General features: G+C 40.0%; 2 protein-coding genes across 13 annotated transcripts in view; both read right to left on the bottom strand.

The window, feature by feature from the left end:
- Nucleotides 1-15,946, bottom strand: part of LOC127786767 (F-box protein SKIP3-like) — a 31,584-nt gene extending 15,638 nt beyond the window's left edge. For 3 of the 8 annotated variants that reach the window (XM_052314419.1, XM_052314433.1, XM_052314470.1), the window contains exons 1-4: nucleotides 15,184-15,946; nucleotides 2,240-2,336; nucleotides 960-1,188; nucleotides 618-762 (exon numbers count right to left, since the gene is read on the bottom strand). In XM_052314419.1, the coding sequence (XP_052170379.1) occupies nucleotides 618-637 (20 nt within the window). In that variant the 5' untranslated portion in view covers nucleotides 638-762; nucleotides 960-1,188; nucleotides 2,240-2,336; nucleotides 15,184-15,946. The other 5 variants (XM_052314455.1, XM_052314461.1, XM_052314447.1 and 2 more) reach the window with 5 other exon arrangements.
- Nucleotides 1-17,610, bottom strand: part of LOC127786730 (putative F-box protein PP2-B12) — a 56,311-nt gene that overhangs the window by 30,339 nt on the left and 8,362 nt on the right. Inside the window, exon 3 of one of the 5 annotated variants that reach the window (XM_052314410.1) lies at nucleotides 16,828-17,527. The exons of the other annotated variants lie outside the window; for them this stretch is intronic. Coding sequence (XP_052170370.1) covers nucleotides 17,110-17,527 — 418 coding nt within the window. The 3' untranslated portion in view covers nucleotides 16,828-17,109. Of the gene's footprint in view, nucleotides 1-16,827; nucleotides 17,528-17,610 lie in introns of those variants that run through there. 5 annotated transcript variants of the gene reach the window in all.

The raw sequence follows: 17,610 nt of genomic DNA, 5'->3' as shown, positions 1-17,610 counted from the left end.
AGATGAGACAACGAGAGGTGAGAGAGAGAGGAGGGGGGAAATCTGAAAACGAAATGAAATGTAAACCTAAAGCTGAAGAAAAGTGTGGGGGGCGGTGGCCGCCTAGGGCTGCGACTGGAGGCTAGGCGGCCTCCTAGGCGCGCCTGGAACCGCCTAGTCGGGGGGCCGCCTCCCCCAAAAGCGCCGCGGCTGGCGGCCGCCCAGCCCGAGTTTTAGAACACAGCATATGATTTAGCAACCATCATAAATATCATGCTCAATATAGGCAAAACATAACACATATAAGTTTTGGGATAAAACCACTCACATGATGCCCAAAATTCAGTACACCTAAAAAAACGTGCATCGCCTTGATTTGCGTGCCTGACCTCAATTTTCGCGTGCCCGAATAATTTCCTCACCAAAATCTCCGAAATATTAATAAAACATGATTTCCTACTTTTCCATAATTTTTCTACATTTTTTTCTATTTTTCTTCTATTTTCTTTCTTTTTCCTTTTCTTTTTTTCTTTTTCTTCTTCTTTTCATTTTCTTTTGATAGTCGATGCCATATGTTTGGGTGAACCGCTTGGCAACAAGTCTTGTCTTATATCTCTTTATGCTTCCATCTGCCTTACATTTTACAGTGAAGACCCATTTACAGCCTACAGTGTCTTGCCTCTCGGTAGCTCCACGATCTCCCAAGTCCTGTTCTTTTTAAGAGCATTCATCTCCTCCTTTACGGCTAGCTTCCAATTCGGATCACCTAGAGCATCCTGATTCCTGAATTATTCTTAGTACATGCAAGTTAGAAATATTTAAAAGAAATGCTTTGTGGCTATTAGACAGTTTTTGATAGGACAAGTATTTGGCAATAGGATGTTTAGTACAAGATCTTACTCAACTTCTAGTGGCAATGGGGACATCAAGATCAGACAAATCAACTGAGGAATAATTTAAAAGAGTAAGTTTAGAATTACCCTGAGTGGAAGAATGACCATCATCCAAAGATGCCAACTGCTTAGTTATTGGAAGGATATTCGGATCAATAGCATTTCTCTGAGATTTTCTTCTGATATAAAACTGAAGCTCAAGTTTCGAATTGCTTTGATCTGTTTGTAGTAATTCTCCCCCTGGTTCCAACTCCATTATGCTTGGCACCTATGAACTAGAAGCATCATGTTCTTTATTGTTTTGAGCACCAATTTCCTTGGATCGTTCATCAGAGTGGAGTGTCAATCATATCAAACATATTTGGAAGAGATTCATAAATTTTCAAAAAATTATCTTCTTCTACAAGTTTAGAAAAATTATCTTCTTCTACAATATTCTCCCCTTGAAGATGATTTTTGGTAAAATAGGGTTGATTCTCCACAAAAGACACATTCATGCTTATGTGAGCTTTTTTCGTCAAATGATTAAAGCATTTGTACCCTTTTTTTCTAAGAGCATAACAAACAAAAACACATTTTTCAGCTGTTGGACCTAATTTGGATTGAAAAATTTGTGGAATGTAAACAAAGCAAGTGCATCCAAAAAATTTTAAAGGTAGCTCAGAGTTTAACCGACACATAGGAAAAGTCTTTTTTTATGGAATTTAAAGGTGTCTCAAAGTTTTAAGACTCGAGTAGGCATCCTATTGATTAGATAGCAAGCAGTTAAAACAGAATCTCCTCGGAGGTATTTTGGGACATTCATAGAAAACATAATAGCTCTAGTTACCTCAAGTAAATGCCTATTTTTTCGTTCAGCTATGCCATTCTGCTGAGGAGTTTCACAGCATGTTGATTGATGTAAAATACCTTTCTTTTTCAAAAAAAAACCCTAAACATTCATTGAAGTATCTTGTTCCATTATCAGATCGAAGAATATAAATTTTTGTTTGAAATTGGGCTTCGATCATGTAAAAGAAATATTTGAAAACACTTGCTATGTCGGATTTCTTATTAAGTAAGTAAACCCAACATAGTCTAGTATGATCATCGATAACAATTATAAACCATCTTTTACCATATAAAGTGGTAACTTTTGAGGGTCCCAAACATCATTGTGAATCAAATAAAATGGTTTTGAAGGACGGTAAGGTTTGGGAACAAATTTAACACGATGATCTTTAAACAAATGATAGCTTTCACATTGAAACTTAAAACAATCCACTCCTTCAAATAATGTAGGAAATAAATGTAATAAGGAAAACTAGGATGGCTTAGCTTGAGATGCCATTACATTATTGGATTAGAAACAGAGATTGAACTATTACCACTTAATCCATGAGCTTTTTTATTATCGAAGAAATCTTCATTGAAGTAATAAAGTCTGTTTATCTCTGTAGCACTGCCAATTGTCTTCCCCGCGTTCTGGTCCAGAAATAAGCAATAAGAATCAAATAAGATAATGTAGCAGTTAGAATCTTTTGAGAGTTTACTCACAGACAAAAGATTACAAGTAAGTAGGAACATGAAGTACTGATTGAAGATCAATACTTTTAGAGATTTTAATGAGACCTTTGCCAGCAATAGAAGACAAACTGTCATCTGCTATCCTTACTTTCTCACTAACTGAACAAGGAGTATATGAATTGAAAAGATTGGGCAAGTTGGTCATGTGATCAGATGCCCCTGAATCAATGATCCATGGAGCAGATTTAAACGAACTTGACAAGGCTAAAGTAGTTCTACCTGAATGTATAAGAGAACCATTAGGTGTACTAGGTAACGAATTGGATAGTAACAATGCTAAGTGTTGATTGAACTGCTCTTTGTTAAAGGAACTAGATGTGGAGGGAACGTTTGACATGGTGGCAATAGGGACTGATGATCTGTTGACTAGTGACTGATTGCACATTTCAAATTCAGTCATCCTTTGCCTTTTAATCTGAGTTGGTTGGGTTTGCAAGATTTGTCTGGTGAAACTGGCAATTGGATCTGGCCCAATGAGTCAACTCTGGTTGAGCAAATCTAAAGTGGGTCGTATCTGGGCGGGTCAGATCTGACTAGGATCTGGGTTTGCTAAAAACGTGGCTAGCAACAATGGAGAAATCCCACCAACAATCACAGAAGCTTGCTAAAGCAACAACAACAAATTTTTTTGTGACCGACGGTGGTGGCTGACGACAACGAAACCATAGCGATCTGGATGGGCTGAGAGAGATGACTCCAACGGTGGTGATGGCGTCGCAATTGGAGTACTAGAGAAGGAGATCGGAGCAAAAACAGTGTTGGCGAATTGATCTGAAGGGTGGCGCATGCCAACGTGTGACGACTGCAACGGTGGCTGGGCTCCGGGGGTTGACCAATTAGAGGTTGGCGACGGCGATGGACAAGGTGGTCGCAAAAGCCCAATCAATGGTGGTGATGTTCGGCGATCACAAGATCTGAAGACAAAGGCAACGAGGCCAACAATCTATGGTGGCTGCCGAAGTTGACGATGGTGACTCTGAGGTTGATGATCGACGGAGGACGAAGGTCGACAGTGGGGTGACGAAGGCTGTGTGAGGCTGAAACAATGACAGACACCGAAACGTTTCTATCCCTGGCGTTTTGACAGCAACAACGAACTTGTCTGCTAGAAGAATGGCAAATCTACGGCTATTGAATCGAGCTCTGATACCATATAACCAAACAAAACAATATGGAATACAATGATATCTTCTCTTACAATCTAATCTACATACGACATCTTATACACACACCAAAAGATAGAAAAGTAAAACCCATAAAACATGGAAACATGTAACCCATGAAACATGGATACATGTTTCCTCAATTTGTGGGATCCCATAAAGTATGGATCCATTGTCCCCTTTTCTTACATTTCTACATAAAGGAATTCATGTAACAAAGACAAAACTATATAATAATTTCCTTCTCTTCTCTCACCACTCTATTGGTTTCTTTAATAAATAAATCATTTGAATTATTGAACACCCAACCCTAAAATTCCAATTAATTAGTAATATAATTATTTCAAGTCTTAACCAATGTAAGATCTCTCTTTAAAAAGCATACTAGAAAATATAATTTTAATAACCATGTAATTTGTCACCATTTTTCTTATAGAAAAAGATCAATTCCACTGCCTATCTGAACAACTATAAACAAAACAACATTTCCACCAGGTATGGAATCAACATAGGGATTTTGAAGAAATCAGAATATCTTTTTAAGGTACACTATTTTATGCAGTGACTTTCAATAATGTGTTGTTGTAGCAACGATAAGGTTGCTCCTCGGTGATTGAAAAGTTACGAATTTGAGTTGTAGAAATAGTTGTTTCGCAAAACAATGGTAAGGCAACGCAACAACTCAATCCTCACATAGGGTTGGGAGCCTCATGATTGTCATGTACTTGCCAATTATAGCTGTGTTGTATAGTTGAATGAAGGTAGTTATAGACTGTCGTGGCATGATGTACCTAGAGAAGCCTTAACACGTTGTACTCAGGCAGTTAGGCTTTTGGGTAAGAAATACCCATGTAATAGGAGGATTTGTATAAAAAGACGTCGATCCAACTAGTGGAGGCATTTGGAAAAGTTTAATCAAATTCAAATCTGAATTCCTCTCTCTCTCTCTCTCCCTCCCCCTCTCAATTCTCTCCCTCTCTTGATAATTCTCTCGAACTTTCGTGATTTCCATCCTATCGGAGGAGATCAATTGCCAAATCCCTTAAGATCTGACAATTTTGGTATCAAAGCCGATCCTTGGCCAGAGAGGTTTTCGCAAATACTATCAATGGCCGAAGGAACTAGAATGAAGAACTTAGAAACTCAGTTGCAGCAGTTTGGCTCGACGATGATCTATTTGCAAGCCCAAGTGGACCAATTGGAGTCAGGATCCAACAGGAATCACAAATCCATCATGGCGGTCGATAGGAAACTAGATGGGGTGGTTGCTCAGGCCCGAGAAGAATTTGGAGTTTAGATTAGAGAGCAACTCCAGGGATTCATGGTGATGTTTGCTAAGCAACATCGGGTATGAATTTCTCTCGACTTTCCTCCTAAGGAGAGATCGAATCCGATTCTTCCTACGCAATGAGTGAATCAAAGGACTATCGAAACCTTTGAATTAAGAGAAGATCACGTGGAGACCAGTGAGAACGTGTGGGGACACAGACACTAAGCACCGATAGTGGAAACTCCACATGGTTTTCCTATGCCACAATTGGATATCCCACTATTCTATGGTGTGAGCCCCCGATGGTGGATCAGAAGGTGTGAATGGATGTTTGAGTGGTATGGAGTGACAAAGAGATAGAAGGTGGTCGTGGTTGCGGCCTATCTCAATGATGCGGGCGATGCTTGGCACCAAGGTTGGTCCAAGGTGCAAGAGGATTGCAGGTGGGATGATTTTGCAGAGGAATGATGCGAGAGGTTTGGAGATTGAGGATTGACTAATATAGTGGAGGAGTTTAATAAGATCAAGCAAGAAGGATAGGTGCTAGAATATCAGCTAAGATTCGAGGAGTTGAAGGTTCTTATGTTAAATCATAACTCATACTTGAATGAGGCCTACTCCATTTCAAGCTTTATAAGTGGCTTGAATGAAGAATTGAGGCTGATGGTGAAAGTGTTACAACCTAAGACCCTAAAGCATGCGACGGACAGTACAAGGCTGCACGAGATGATGGTGGAAGCATTGATGAAAAGGCAAATATTGACAACCAAATGAGGTAACCAGAGTGTCTTACATCAAGGTGGAAAAAGTTATATCAAGGAAATAGGTAGAGGATGTCAAGGAGCTCGGAGTTTACCATTACCATCCCCTATAATTCAAGGTGGGAAGACGATCGAGCAGAGGAGGTAGGCAGACCTCTGCTTTCGATGTGGGGATAAGTACTTCCCAGGCTACCAATGTAAGAAACAACTATTGCTATTAGAAAGGGAAGAAGGAGAAGTAGCAGATGAGGAAGAAACACCTAATTCACACGGAGAGGAAGATGAAGACAATGGTAAGATATCTCTGCACGCCATAAAGGGATTGACTAATAGCAAAATAATCAAAGTGGAAGGGAAGGTGGAGGTGTTAGTGATACTGTCCTAGATGCTAGATTTACATTACATGGGATGTATGCGAATAACACTCTTGATTAACTCTTGATATTAATAAAAAGGGTCATATCTTCATTCATACATCTCCTCTCACTTTTAATGAATGAGTTCCTAAATATCCTGATAGAGTTCTTACTCTCAAAGGGTTGAGACAGTGTGACCTAGATCTCTAGTTCAGGATATTTTAAAGAAATTCCCGATCCTTAGATTTATCAGAAGGGGAATTTGATATATCGATAAGTGGATCAGCACATAGGCTACTACTATTGTTTGCATGAGATGCTAATGGGAATAGAGTGGTAAGTCGCATGCCACATTGCGTGGGACCTATATAGCAGACATGTGGGTGCGTGTTGGTAGAACATTCAGTGAATGTGATGCCTACAACAGATCACATGGCTTGAGGATTAATGATCTATCGATGGCTCTCGATTGTGTATCAGGTCCTTAGACTAGAGGTGACATGGTGTCTTGTGTACTAGTGTCAAGGATTTACTGCTGAGCTTAGCCATCAGATATAAGAGGTGGGAATGCTCATTGTGTGGTCTTTGTATGGTATTGTATGGAGACAGATATTTACTGATGACATCCATTGACCTCTATTGTAATACCCTTGTTTCGGCATAAGGTTGCCACGTAATTTAAGTGAGATTAAAATATCAAAAATTGACTTGATAGTAAAAATAAGTCACTGAATCGACCACAGGGAGTGCCCTGGAACCTTGATGTCTAAGGAAAATGATATGGTATTGACGAGTGTTCTGAGATAGGATTTATGGTATTAAAAAAAATCGAAATCAATACTGTTTTCAGTACAGTTGTGATTCAGGCTGAAAAACTGAATCGTCATAGGAGACTTTCGAAAAGTCAACGGAACCCTGAAGGGGCTCCAATTTTGCATAAGGATTAACCCTGAAGTGGTTTTGAGATGAAACAAGGGTCCCGTGAGGGCACGGGGGCAAAATCATCCTTATCGAGTAAATCTTAAGTTATTAATTTTGGATTTTAAGTATATCAATGATTATTAATTTAATATTTTAGGGTACAATTGCAATTAAAGAAATACCTTAACGAGATGATAAAGAAATTTAGAAATTAAATAAATAATTTTTTTAAGATATTGAATTACATATAGTTATATATATATATATATATAAAATATACGTGTGTGCGTGAGCAGTGTGTGTGTGAAGGCCAAGTTCCTTCATATAATATATGTATTTATGTGTGTGAAGGCCAAGGACCTCCTTGGCAAGGATGATGCAATTATTATATGTATATATGGAGTGGTGGCCAAGGCAGCTATTGGAATCCAATTTGATTGTTATCTCTTGCACATAGGGAGAATAATTACAGAGTGAAATAGGCTGTAAGAAATTACACGATAATTGAGACATGTAATGATCAATTCTTGGTGGCCACGGCTCAAATCACCTATGAAGAGAGAAAGGAGGGATGTGCGGAGAAGGAATACGCAGGGAAGGAATATAGAGAAAAACTCTAAAAATTTATTTGAAACTCGAGGAACGTGTTGGGGCTCAGAATTTAGCATTTAAAAGCCTGACACGAGAGTTAAGGTTGAGGCATTCTGAATCGCATTAAGGTAAGTGTTCCTACCAAAAAACTTATTTTATTGTGAGTAATCCTATCGAAAACTTGGTTTATTTTGGGTGGTTTAACCCTATACATAATTTGTTTATACAAATAATTTGACCTGTGATAGGTTGTTTGCATATGGATAGTTCATCCAGAGTGGTTATTTACATGTGCATTGAATTTTGTATTTTAAATTATGTGCATGCAAATGTTGGCTTTATATGATGCATGATTGGTAATAGTGACTTGGCATGTTTGTGCGATGTGCATGTGGGATGTGGGTTGTCAACCTATGTATGGCACTTGAGTGATAGCACTCGAGATGCGTGCCAAGGATTAATGCTATGTGACTCACTTGGGACGGGGTTGAGACGGACTTCACCCTATGGTACTAAGTGGCGGGGCTGAGAGTGGACGCTACCCCGGATGTTGGCTCAAGTGGCGGAGCTGAGAGTGGACACCACTCTAGGCTCCTTTGAGAAATAGCATTATTGCCTAGGTAGACGTTGATTCCGAGAATAGTGTTGATCATCTTGTGGCCAGGGTTGTGTTGAGATCCGAAATCCTTTTGAGTGAGAGCGTAATGCCTAACATGATATAGGGGTGATACTCGGGTTCATGTGTTGAGATTGTCCCTCTTAAGCAGAATTGTGTTATGCCAATGTGTTGATGTGGTTGTGTTGTCTTTAGAGAGATTGCATTTTCCCCGATTAGGGTTAAGTGCTATGTGGGATTCTATTGAGGTGGGACATGTCAGGATATGTCAGTTTGTTTCATGGTCTTGCATATAATCATAAAAATGTGTTGAACTCTCACTTAGATGATTCAGCATCTAATTTGGACTATGTTCTTGGAATATTCAAACGTTCCAGGTGAAAGCAACAGTGCTAAAGGAAAAAGGGTTATCAAGATGTAGCCATCATTTACGTTGGTGATCTTTAGTGTATATTTTATCTATGTTTGAAGTGTTTAGTAGTAGTTGTTGAGAGATGTGTCTCAATGTATTTTGATTTAAAATGTCATGTCAAACAATGTTTTGATTTCTATCCACATTATGAATAAAGTGAATTCAGTTATATATATTTTCAAGGCTTCGATTATGCTTCCGCTGATGTGATGATATTACTAGTCTTACCTTATTCTTTTAAGTTAATATGCTGAGATGGTAGATCGAGATTGTCAGGGTTTAATTTACACTTGTTGAGTATATGTTGAGAGAAAAAAATATCCCTGAAATCTTGGGTTAACAGACGCTTTAGGAAAAAACGGGGCGTTACATCCATGTGTTGGAGGCGTACATCCTATGTAATCCGTATTGATTGTAGTGGTTGAAAATCCCCTGCCAGGGTGAGCATGAGATTGGAAAGAGTTCTAATGTCTAATGGGATCTAACATGCTATCTATACCACACACCTTATCGGATTTGTCATAGTTACCAAGTCCTGTGAGTTTAATCAGTCCATGACTCTCACTCGATCGAGATGTCAATCAGTGGAAGGACTATAATGCACGATAATCGAGAGCCTTAATAGGTTCATATGAAGTTGGATTTCACTAGCATTAAGATCGTCCTGAGTTCTGGCTAGTGGATACTTAGGATCCTTCGGGGTGCTTTGGGGATTTGAAGAGATCCCCTTAGTAGGTTGATGGGATTGACCGATGCCAAGGAGTTGACGTGTTCCGATTGCTACATGGTTGTGAACCTAAAAAGTCACACACAAATCGAGTAATGCACAGATTAGTGATCCATTGCTCTTATCGTGTTGCTCGTCATTGTGAGATAGTGATGTTGGTTGCTATTATGTATTGGACACATGGATCTAAGGTTATGGAAGATTGCTATTAGATAAAAAGAGGCCTTGGTTGCATTCTCGATAATGGAAAGGCTAATTTTTAGATAATAGCAAGGCCAAAATGCAAAAATTGACGAAGCAGTGCAGTCTGGACAACTTAGGTCGATCGAACTTGATCAGAAAGGTTCTAGATGACTCAGGTCGACCAAACTTGATTCGAAAGGTTCTAGACAACCTAGGTCGACTAAACCTCACAGTTCAGTCGATTGAAGTTCCACCGCTTTGTTGCGTCTCAATATTTAATACTCGGACGATTTGCTTGATTAAAGGGATATGGGAAAGGAAGAGGCGTGGCCGACAAGTTGAGGACAAGGAGTTAAATAATGAGGGATTTTGGAAAAAGAAAAAGGCACTGTTATGAGTGAATCCCTCAATTATTCTTCTCCCCCCTCTTGGTTTCATAAAGAGAACAGAGGCTTGTGTATGCTTCCTCTTCTTCCTCCATAGTTGCATCTAGCTTGTTCCTGCTCCAAGCTTCTTGCATTTTCTCCCCCTTGTATTCTCCCATTAAGATCCGACTATTGGATAGTCAAGAAGCAACCAAAGAAGGAACACCCATAGAGCAACAGTTTGCCTCCATTGAGAGAGCTCTATCCTAACTCCATTGGAGGGTTCCAATTGCATCGCGTGCATGGACTAACTAGGTCCTTCACAAGTGAGAAGGCAGGCTAGTCACCCGGAATAGCAGCTTGCACGAAGGAGATCGGACAACCGACAATAGATCTATCTGAAAAGGTATATCAGAAAACCCCATATGGCATGGTTTTTCATTTGTAGCATATGGATGAAATATATTGAGTCTTGCAATGATTATTTTTGCTTCCACTTTTCGCTGCTCTATTGTTTGTTTTGGTTTTGAAAGGATTTTTTAAAACTCGTAGTTGGGTTTTGGCCACAGGCCCTTGTTTCCTTTTAGAAGGATTGTAAGCTGATGATCCTAATTGATAGTGCGAGCACCCATAGTTTTTTGGATGAAGGTCCAGCTCGTAGGTTGAGATGTTCCTTAGTCAACACTCAACCTCTAACGGTGACAATGGCCAATGGAAATAAGGTTATGAGTTTATCAACATGCATGGGGTTCTGTTGGGAGATCTAGCGAGAAGAGTTCGAGGTTGATCTCAGGCTACTTAAACTAGGGGTGTGTGATGTGGTGCTAGGAGTAGATTGGATGAAACATGTAAGTCCAATCTCCTTCGACTTTAATAACATGGAGGTAACATTTGAGAAGAAGGGTAGAAAAATGACCTTGACAAGCAGTAAGGAGGTAGGAATATGTAAAATGATCACAAGGAAAAGACTGCAGAAGATACTCAAGCACAAGATGAATCAAGTGGCTCAGTTTTTTTCCATTCAAGCCATAGATCGGATGGAGGAGGATCTGGGATCAGAAGGGGAATTCATGTTAACTAAGAGCAGCTTACCCCAATCTAACATCGCACACCAACTCAACCTTCTTAATATACTAATAGCTAAATTTGAGGATCTCTTCTTAGAGCCTAATTCCCTACCCCCCTCCCGACACCTTGACCACACAATCAACCTAAAACCTAACACAAACAATGTCAATACACGAGCCTATTGTTATCCTCCTAACCAAAAGATAGAAATAGAAAAGATAGTCAAAGAGATGCTTTAGAAATCTCTCATCAGATCAAGCCATAGCCCATTTGCATCATCCATATTATTAGTCAAAAAGAAATATGGCTCATGGCGTTTTTGTGTTGATTACCCCCAATTAAATGTTGTCACAATCAAGGACAAATTCCATGTTCCCCTTATTGAAGACCTATTGGATGAGTTGAAACATGCCACCATTTTTTCTAAACTTAACCTCAGATTCGGCTATCACCAAATCCGGATGAACCCATCAGACATAACAAAGACCGCATTCAAGACCCATCATGGCCACTATGAGTTCCTTGCTATGCCCTTCGGCCTGACAATTGCCTCGACTACATTTTAATCCCTGATGAATCAAATTTTTGTACCCCACCTAAGGAACTTTATCCTTGTATTCTTTGATGACATATTGATATATAGTCAGACTTTTGACCTACATCATAAACACCTAAGGACTATGTTTGAGGTCCAAATGTGCCTTTGCATAAAGACAAGTAGAATAGTTGGGGTATATTATATCTAGCAAGAGGGTGAGTACTAACCCAAGAAAAATAGCAGCCATGACAAATTGGCTAAGACCTACAACTATTATGGCCTTGAGGGGCTTCTTAGGGTTAACATGCCATTATCAACAGTTTGTGAAGGGGTATGGGGAGATTAGCAGGCCATTAACAGCGTTGAAGAAAGACAATTTTGTGTGGAGTCTTAAGGCTGAGGCAGCCTTTGAGCAGCTGAAGAGATCAATGTGCGAGACCCCAATGTTAGGCCTGCCAAATTTCAGCAAGACTTTGAGGTAGAGACAGATGCATGTGGCACAGGTATAGAGTTGTCCTTATGCAGGAAGAGAGACCCTTGACATTTATAGATCAAGCATTGACACCCAAACATGCAGGCCTGAGCATCTACGAAAAAGAGCTATTGGCAATGATTTTTTGCAGTGGAAAAATGGAAAAACTATCTTGAGGGGGGGCCAATTCATAATCAAAACGGATCATGAGAGCTTAAAGTTTATGGTACAACAGAAACTTCACACTCATTTACAGAAGAAGGGGATGAAAAAGTTATTGGGCTTAGACTATGTTATATAGTACAAGAAGGGAAATGAGAACATTGCACTTAATGCCCTATCTCGATGTCAAGAGGAAGGGACACCAGCAGCCATCACGGTGTTAATTCCAAATTAGTGTCATGAGGTGGCAGTGAGCTATGAAACGAATGATCAGACCAAGGCCTTACTTGAACAGCTGATTGTAAACCCTACGAGCAAGAAGGGGTATACTCTAGATAATGGATTGATATGATATTAGGGAAGGTTGGTCACTAGGGACTGTGTAGCACTAAAGAAGAAAATCCTACAAACCTCACATGAGCCCCCCTTCGGGGGGACATTCGAGAATACATAACACCTATTATAAGGTGAAGCAGCTCTTCTATTGGCCTAAGCTCAACGAGTCAGTGATTAGGTTTGTTATGGCTTGTGATGTGTGCAAGAGGTGCAAACATGAGACGGTGGCCTCTCCAGGACTGTTACAACCAATGACAATCCTAGGACAAACACGAGAGAGTGCCTGAATGGACTCTATAGAGGGGTTGTGCCAAAATCTAAGAGGAGGGACTGCATTTTTGTAGTGGTGGATCGATTTAAAAAATTTGCTAACTTCTTAAGCCTCACTCACCCATACACAGCTCAGGAAGTGGCCAAAATCTTCTTATACCAACTCGTTAAGTTGCATGGCATTCCCAAGACCATAGTGTTACACATAGATAAGGTATTTACTTTTACTGTGGCAATCACTGTTGAGATCCCTGGGGGCTAAACTGAGTATGTCATCAACCTACCATCCCTAAACCGATGGACAAATCAAAAGGGTCAATCAATAACTAGAAACCTATCTTTGGTGCCTATGCTTTCGACACCCTAGAGGCTAGCACAAATGGCCATCTCTAGCTCAATGGTGGTATAAATCTATTCACCATAGTTCCATTAAAATGTCTCCCTCTGAAGCGTTAATTGGATACAAACCGCCCCTCTTACCAACCCTCCCAGATACCACAACTGTTGCAGTAATGGATGAACACCTCCAACAGAGAACAGATTCTACAGCAGCTAAAAAGGGACTTGGCCAATGCTTAGAATCATATGAAGCTCAGTAGAAAGTCGGTAAGGCCAAGTGAAAGAACAAGGTCTGCTCGGAAAGAGTCACGCGAAGATGGGTCCTGTAGAAGGGTGGATCCGAAAGGAATAGGATCTTCAAATGTAAGAAGTCACAGAATCATCTTTAAGTCTTTCGATTTACAAGGTAGTAGACAATTGACAGTCAAAAGGCACGCGCGGATCTCTCTTGCTAGGGCGATCCGATACCTAAGTCAAACGTGGTCGATCTACGGAAAGATGCAGATGCAAATGCAATGAGGATGAGTGTCAAATGGTGTTCCCAAATAACATAAGGCCTTCAGAAGAGTCTATGTCGAAGAGTTGGAGAGAGATCTTCGAATTCGAAAGAAGGATTCAGAAGAGGAGGGGTCAAGGGGTATTTATACCCCTTGAAGGACTGGAACACATGGCAAGGTAAGACACACGACACACATGCACGAGGGCGCATGGCATAACCCTTCGAGTAAGGGTGTCCGGTTGACCATGGGTTAGGCTTTGAGAGGACTTGTTGGGCCAAGCCTTTGGGGAAGCTAGTCCTCGAAGGGTCTTCAAAAGACTACCTAGGCCTTCAGGGAAGCTAGTCCCAACCGGTCTTCAGAAGGGTACCAAGGTCTTCGGGAGAACTAGTCCTTGAAAGGTCTTCAAAATATTACCTAAGCCTTCGAGGAAGCTAGTTGCCAGAGGATCTTTGGAAAGGCGCGGGAAGCTAGTCCTCAAAGGGTCTTCGAAAGGGTGCTCAGGTCTTTTGGGAGAAGCCATTCTCTCGGGGCTAGACTGACTTCTCTAAGGGAACTCTCCCAAAGGCTATCTGGAGGAAGTTTTGCAGAGGGTATGTTACAACAATATCAATCAACAAGACTCTCCAACTTAGCAAAGAACCAAAATCCCAATTCACCCCAACTTCAAGAGGGCAACCATGTTTGTGGCTCACCTAATATTATCTATAAATCTAACTAAATAAATACATGGGCTGACATGATCACTATTCACTAGCTCTTTGTTGGTGATTTCCAGCTCCCCCAACTTGATAATTAAACAAACAAGATAACTAGGCGCCGACAGCAGCTTGCCACAACACAATGTAAATGAACAGTTTTGTATCTTATGCTCACACCCACTATTTCCAATGGCTGCCTCTATAGGCTGGAATCCATATCCAAAGGCTTCTGCTGTTGTCTTGAAGACCAGGAATGCGACATAGGTTGTGTTTGGGGAAAGCATGCTAGTGCTTAATTTCAAGCTGCCATTCATAAATAAGCTGAGCCACTTCTGAGAACCTAGAGCCAGGTAATTTGTGATGAATAATTACAGCAATCATAAAATTCAAAGAAGTTTAAAAGACAACCAACTTCAGAGAAAGATGGAAACATGATAAACAGAAGGAGCATAACGCCCCTGCCTGGCGACTTTCAATCAAAATGTTTGTTTCTGCGAGAGGTGATTTGAGGACGACTCCTATAGGTTTGCACTTGTTTGGCGTTTAACTGCCTATTATTTCCAACTCTCTTCATCATAACACAGCATTACCAAATCTAAGGACCAAAACCAGCATTAAAAATTCTAGTTTGAAGAATTGAACTCAAAAAGTCTGAAGACTTCATATTGACAATAAGTATCACGTTTGTCGGGAGACAACTGATTTCAGGGAAAGAAACTAAACGAATTACGAAGCGAATATAAATTCCTTAGTATTATTAACATGCAAGCCAAATCATAACCAAGCAAAAAAAAAACCCTAGAAAATCAAGTCAACCAAGCAATATGTAAAGGTAATTACATGGAACTCATGATATTGTGATAAACGAAGTGAATTGAACGGACTATTAGCATTAATGTATTTTCTTATTGGTAGTACTACTAACAAAGCACCATTTCCGATCCCAGGTAAGAAGCAGATAAAATTAAGCAAATCAATTGAACGAAATTTGAAGTACCTTAGTTAGTGACAAGGTCGACGAGAAAAGAATGATGGGAGAGCCAGTGATGGAGGACGAAGAATCGAGGACGGCAAGAGCGAGAATGTCGTTGTAATCGGAGGGCAGAAACTTGTCCCAAGCGGCATCGGATCTGAAGATCGAGGACACCAGCTGAAGGCGGCAAGCGACCGGCGGACACGTCAGCGCCACTACGTCCGCCATGCAGTTCCAAGCAAATATTTATATCACCTAAGTTGCACAGAAACATGTTGGACACGCCGTTTTGGAGACGGCGAAAATGGCCCGAAATGATTTTCGGACTGTTTTCTATAAATTGTGAAACGTATCGAGGTTGTTTTGCAATTCACTGAAATTAGATGGAAATGCATTTCTAACAATAGCTGCCCATGCATCCCGAAGGCCGAAGGCTGGTCGGACCCCCATGTTGCATGTGGCCAAACCCCCTATTGTTCTCTCTCTTTTCTTCTTCTCCTTCTTTCGCGTTGTTTCTTTGAATCCGTTGTCACTCACGTACGTTCACGTTGCTGCTCCAGGTGCTCCATCGCTGTCGACCGCCGATCCATCGCTTCCAGTTCCAGTCACTCATCGTTGTTTCTTGCCGAAGATCGCCCTTCTCGATGTCGAACCCCAAAGCCTCGCTGCCGATTGTCCTTCAGTCGGTCGCCGCCGTCATTTGCTCTCAGGTTGCTGCCGGTCAACCCCTCTCTCTCTCTATTTGTTCACCTGCCTATTTTTGTTTAGAGGTGTTTTGTGTTTTGTGTTTTTGTGTTTCGTTCTTTGTTTGTTTTTTATTTGATTTTTTTTTAATTTATTTATATTAAAACTAAATTAATCAAAAAAATAGTAATATGACATATTCCATATCGTTTTAAATTTTATTAAATTTAAAAATTATATTTATAAAAAAACTCTTATATTTTTTTAAATTTACAATTCATCATTTTCTACCTTTTTTAAAAAATACTATTTCCGGTTTCATATCGAAAATATTTTATTTTCTGTTATCATATTACTTTATTTATATCAAAATTAAATTAATTTTAAACTAATCAAATTTTTTCAATAATATAACACATTACATATCAATTTCAAATTTTATTAAGTTTAAAAATTATATTTACAAAAAATATATTTTTTTTAAAATTTACAATTCACCCCACTTTCATTTTTTATTTTTATTTTTAAAATATTATTTTAGCATTTTCCCTTTTTGTGCTACCTTGTATATAATGTCTACCTTTTTTTGATCGTAATCGACAATTCGAGTCCACATTTAATTAACAAAAAGCAATCATATTATACTTAGATGAGCCTTTAACTCCGGTCTTTTGATCTGTCTTATTCTTAATATGTCGCTAGAGAATTGTTATACGGCCCCACTGTGAAGAACACCCCCCCCCCCCCCCCCCCCCCCACAATCCATCTTATTGCTTTTACATAATTTGAATCATCTTTTTCATAATTGCACATTCATCTCACTATTTTTATCTTGTAACATTATGAGACATACCAGTAAATTTGTCTTATAACATTCGCCCATCAATCAAGACAAATAAAGCAGTGGGAATTTCAAGTGTTGAAAGCAGGAGGAATAACACACATTCTTTCGGGCGACAAATACAGCAGACATCAACACCCACAAGACAAATAAAGCAGACATCATTCAAGAATTAGTAAAATCCTTGCATAACACAGATCCTTCTGGAAGACAACAATATGGAGGATGAAATCAACAGAGCAGGCGATGGAGGACCACCATCATTATAGTCAACACATATGTATCAACAAGACTCGAGACTCCAACCTCACACAGATTCAATAAGGTGGACTACTAACTAAATATAAAACTGCAGGAGCTGACATGATCACTAGCTCTTCGCTCCATTGAGATTGCGAACTTATAATAATTCTTCTAAATCATTTTTACTGATCCACCTTTGGTCTGATATCAATCCCTTGAATGATGAGGCCTCTCTTCCAGTGACCGCCCCTCCCCATCACACTCATTTCCAGCTCTCTTTCTTCGCCTCCCTCGTTGAAGTATTCACCCAACTCAACCTCCATCCACCCATCTTCTCTCACCCTGGGATATTGATTGTCTCCTTCTGTGTGTTGGTGCCTCTGCCCTGCCACAGGATCTAAATAAGTAGTTTGAGTTGTGTGCTCACACCCACTAATTCCCAAGGCCACATCTGCAGGCACTTGAAATCCCTTGACTCTTGCGGCTAACTTGAAGACCAGGAATGCGGCATAGGTTGTGTTTGGGGATAGTATCCTAGTGCTTACTTTACCACGAATTTCAAGCCAGCATACCGCAAGAAGCTCAGCCACTTCTGAGAACCTGTTAGTAATGCATTTCGTGGCGGTTAACTATATATATGTGTCATAAAAGTGTGCAGCGGGACAATAATAAGATATTCAAAG

Source organism: Diospyros lotus, chromosome 1, assembly GCF_014633365.1.
Source record: "Diospyros lotus cultivar Yz01 chromosome 1, ASM1463336v1, whole genome shotgun sequence".
NCBI lineage: Eukaryota > Viridiplantae > Streptophyta > Magnoliopsida > Ericales > Ebenaceae > Diospyros > Diospyros lotus.
Note: the sequence above shows the minus strand (reverse complement) of the source record. Positions and strands in the feature narration are given on the sequence as shown.